At 43.1% G+C, this 2,552-nt stretch overlaps 1 protein-coding gene across 1 annotated transcript; it reads left to right on the top strand.

The window, feature by feature from the left end:
• Nucleotides 1-500: 500 nt before the first annotated feature.
• On the top strand, nt 501-2,155 carry LOC118385675 (5-hydroxytryptamine receptor 1A-beta-like). The gene has a single exon (XM_035772890.1). The coding sequence runs from the start codon at nt 639-641 to the stop codon at nt 1,869-1,871; it is 1,233 nt and encodes a 410-aa protein (XP_035628783.1). The 5' UTR covers nt 501-638; the 3' UTR covers nt 1,872-2,155.
• Nucleotides 2,156-2,552: the final 397 nt, after the last annotated feature.

Below are 2,552 nucleotides of genomic sequence, written 5' to 3' on the forward strand. Positions count from 1 at the left end.
ACGCCAGGTGGCAGCATCGGCCCTGCTGCTCACATCGAGGTGTGTAGAAGTTTCCTCTCTCTGATCTGAGGGAAACTTATATACATTCAACATCTTTATTTTGAAGCAAGAACAGCAATGGCAGATTAGTTTTTATTATTTTCAGCATTGAGAAAGGATAGGCATATGTAGCCTACTGTTTCCGTTCAAGCTGTGGTTTTCGAGAATAATTGCTATTGCTCTTGACAAAACATTATGAATAATAAATACATAAACCTTTAAAATGTGTGTGTGTTTGGACGAGGGGGGATATTCCATGCAAATTCACTGTCATTGCTGTTCTATCAAAACCTGTTGGTAATGTCCTAGTGATGATAGCGCCTGCATCTCACTGCCCGCACTCTCTCAGAGAGAACCCAACTGTTGGTGCGCAGAGAAAATCGTTATTTCAACCTCACAGGCAACTGACGTATTTTCCATCACTGGTATAAATATACAGTTTCGTCAGTCTTCACCCCCCGGCACAGGGAGTGTATGCAATGCTATGCGAAGGGCGCAAAGAATCCAGCTCAGATCACCAAATGCTCTCCAAGGATGGAGCTCCGTTGCGCACTGGAACTGACACGTAGTAACTGAGGAGCGCTTCCTTTTTCATCACCATGGAGGAAAGAAACAACACTACGGCCGCATGGTTTCCATTTGATTTTCAAAACGAAACCTCGACAGCTGATGCAGAGATTAAACTAAGTTCCCAAATCTTCACCTCCTTTCTTCTTGCCGTACTTATCCTCTGTGCCGTGTTTGGGAACGCGTGTGTGGTTGCAGCCATCGCCCTGGAGAGAAATCTTCAGAATGTAGGGAACTATCTGATTGGGTCTCTGGCCGTGACTGATCTGATGGTATCGGTTCTGGTGTTGCCCATGGCGGCCCTTTACCAAGTCTTAAACAGGTGGACTCTCGGACAGGTACCATGTGACATTTTCATCTCTTTAGATGTGTTATGTTGTACATCATCTATACTGCACCTTTGCGCCATCGCCTTGGACAGGTACTGGGCCATTACCGAACCTATAGAGTATATGAAGAAGAGGACTCCCAGAAGAGCGGCGGTTCTGATCAGTGTCACCTGGTTTGTCGGGTTTTCCATCTCTGTTCCACCCATGTTGATCATGCGTTCCCAGCCGAGTAGTAAAGCGGAGGACATAGCTAATCCCGAGCAGTGCATGATAAGTCGAGACCCCTGGTACACAATCTACTCGACATTCGGCGCGTTCTACATTCCGTTGATACTCATGTTGGTCTTATATGGACGGATATTCAAAGCTGCCAGGTTTAGAATCATGAGAACAGTGCGTAAAACAGAGAAAAAGAAAGTGTCTGATTCTTGTTTGGCACTGTCCCCTGCTCTCTTCCACAAGAGGACCAACGGGGACCCGAGTAAAAGCTGGAAGAGGAGCGTGGAGCCCAAACCAACCCCCTGCGTAAACGGTGCGGTCAAGCACGGCGATTTGTTGGAGATTATCGAGGTTCACAGCAACTCAAAAAACAACCTGCCACTCCCCAACAACCCCAATTCCGAGCCGCTCTTTGAGAGCAGACAAGATAAGAACATGGAGGCAAAGAGAAAGATGGCCATGGCCAGAGAGCGCAAGACTGTGAAGACGCTGGGTATAATTATGGGCACTTTTATCTTTTGCTGGTTGCCTTTCTTTATTGTCGCCCTGGTAATGCCCTTTTGCCACTCGTGCCAAATGCCAAAGTGGCTCGAGGACGTCATTAACTGGCTCGGGTACTCCAACTCTCTACTGAACCCCATCATTTACGCATATTTCAACAAAGACTTCCAAAGTGCCTTTAAGAAAATAATAAAATGTCACTACTGCAAAACATAAGCATATTACATAATCCGTTTATGATGTAAAACAGTTGACTGCAGAGTTGGGAGTGATGTCTGCAGAAGACAAATCTTACAACCATTTCAGTAGCATTAGTCAGTCAAACATGGGTCTACTGAAAGGTTGACAGTTGACAGTAATGTTGTTTAATAAAACTAATTGTATTATTATTAATATTATTATTATACCAGGAGTTTTTTTTTTTACAAAGCTGTATAAACAGGTTTGCAGGATGTCAGAGCTGATGACTCGTGCCCATGTCAAGCATGCTTTGTAGTGTTCAATAAACCATGTCCTATTTCAGGATCTTCTGTACTTATGTGTTGATTTGTGTGCTTACTTGGAGCTTCGTATAATCTCTTAGGCATTTGCCATAGCATTTTAGGGGGAAATAGTTATTTGTGTTGAGTCACCTACATTTACAAGTCTATCAGCAATAGAAAGCATTATGGAAGTATAAGCATCATTTCGTTTTTCTTGTAGGAATAATTGTGTATAGAGATATACCCAAATAAGCCCACAGCAAATAATCAATTTTTTTCACAACAGACTGGTGGTTGAGATAATCACAGACATCACCAGTAACATCCCTGAACTACTTACACGCACACACATTTTTTTTATAGGCAACATGATCAGATATGAAAATAAGAACAAAATCTAATGTGTAATGTTGAT

This window comes from Oncorhynchus keta, chromosome 6 (assembly GCF_023373465.1).
Source record: "Oncorhynchus keta strain PuntledgeMale-10-30-2019 chromosome 6, Oket_V2, whole genome shotgun sequence".
NCBI classification, from domain to species: Eukaryota; Metazoa; Chordata; class Actinopteri; order Salmoniformes; family Salmonidae; genus Oncorhynchus; species Oncorhynchus keta.

What these genes read in the sequence shown, in the direction of transcription:
- LOC118385675 (XM_035772890.1), top strand. Translation starts at nt 639, where the DNA reads ATGGAGGAAAGAAACAACACTACGGCCGCATGGTTTCCATTTGATTTT.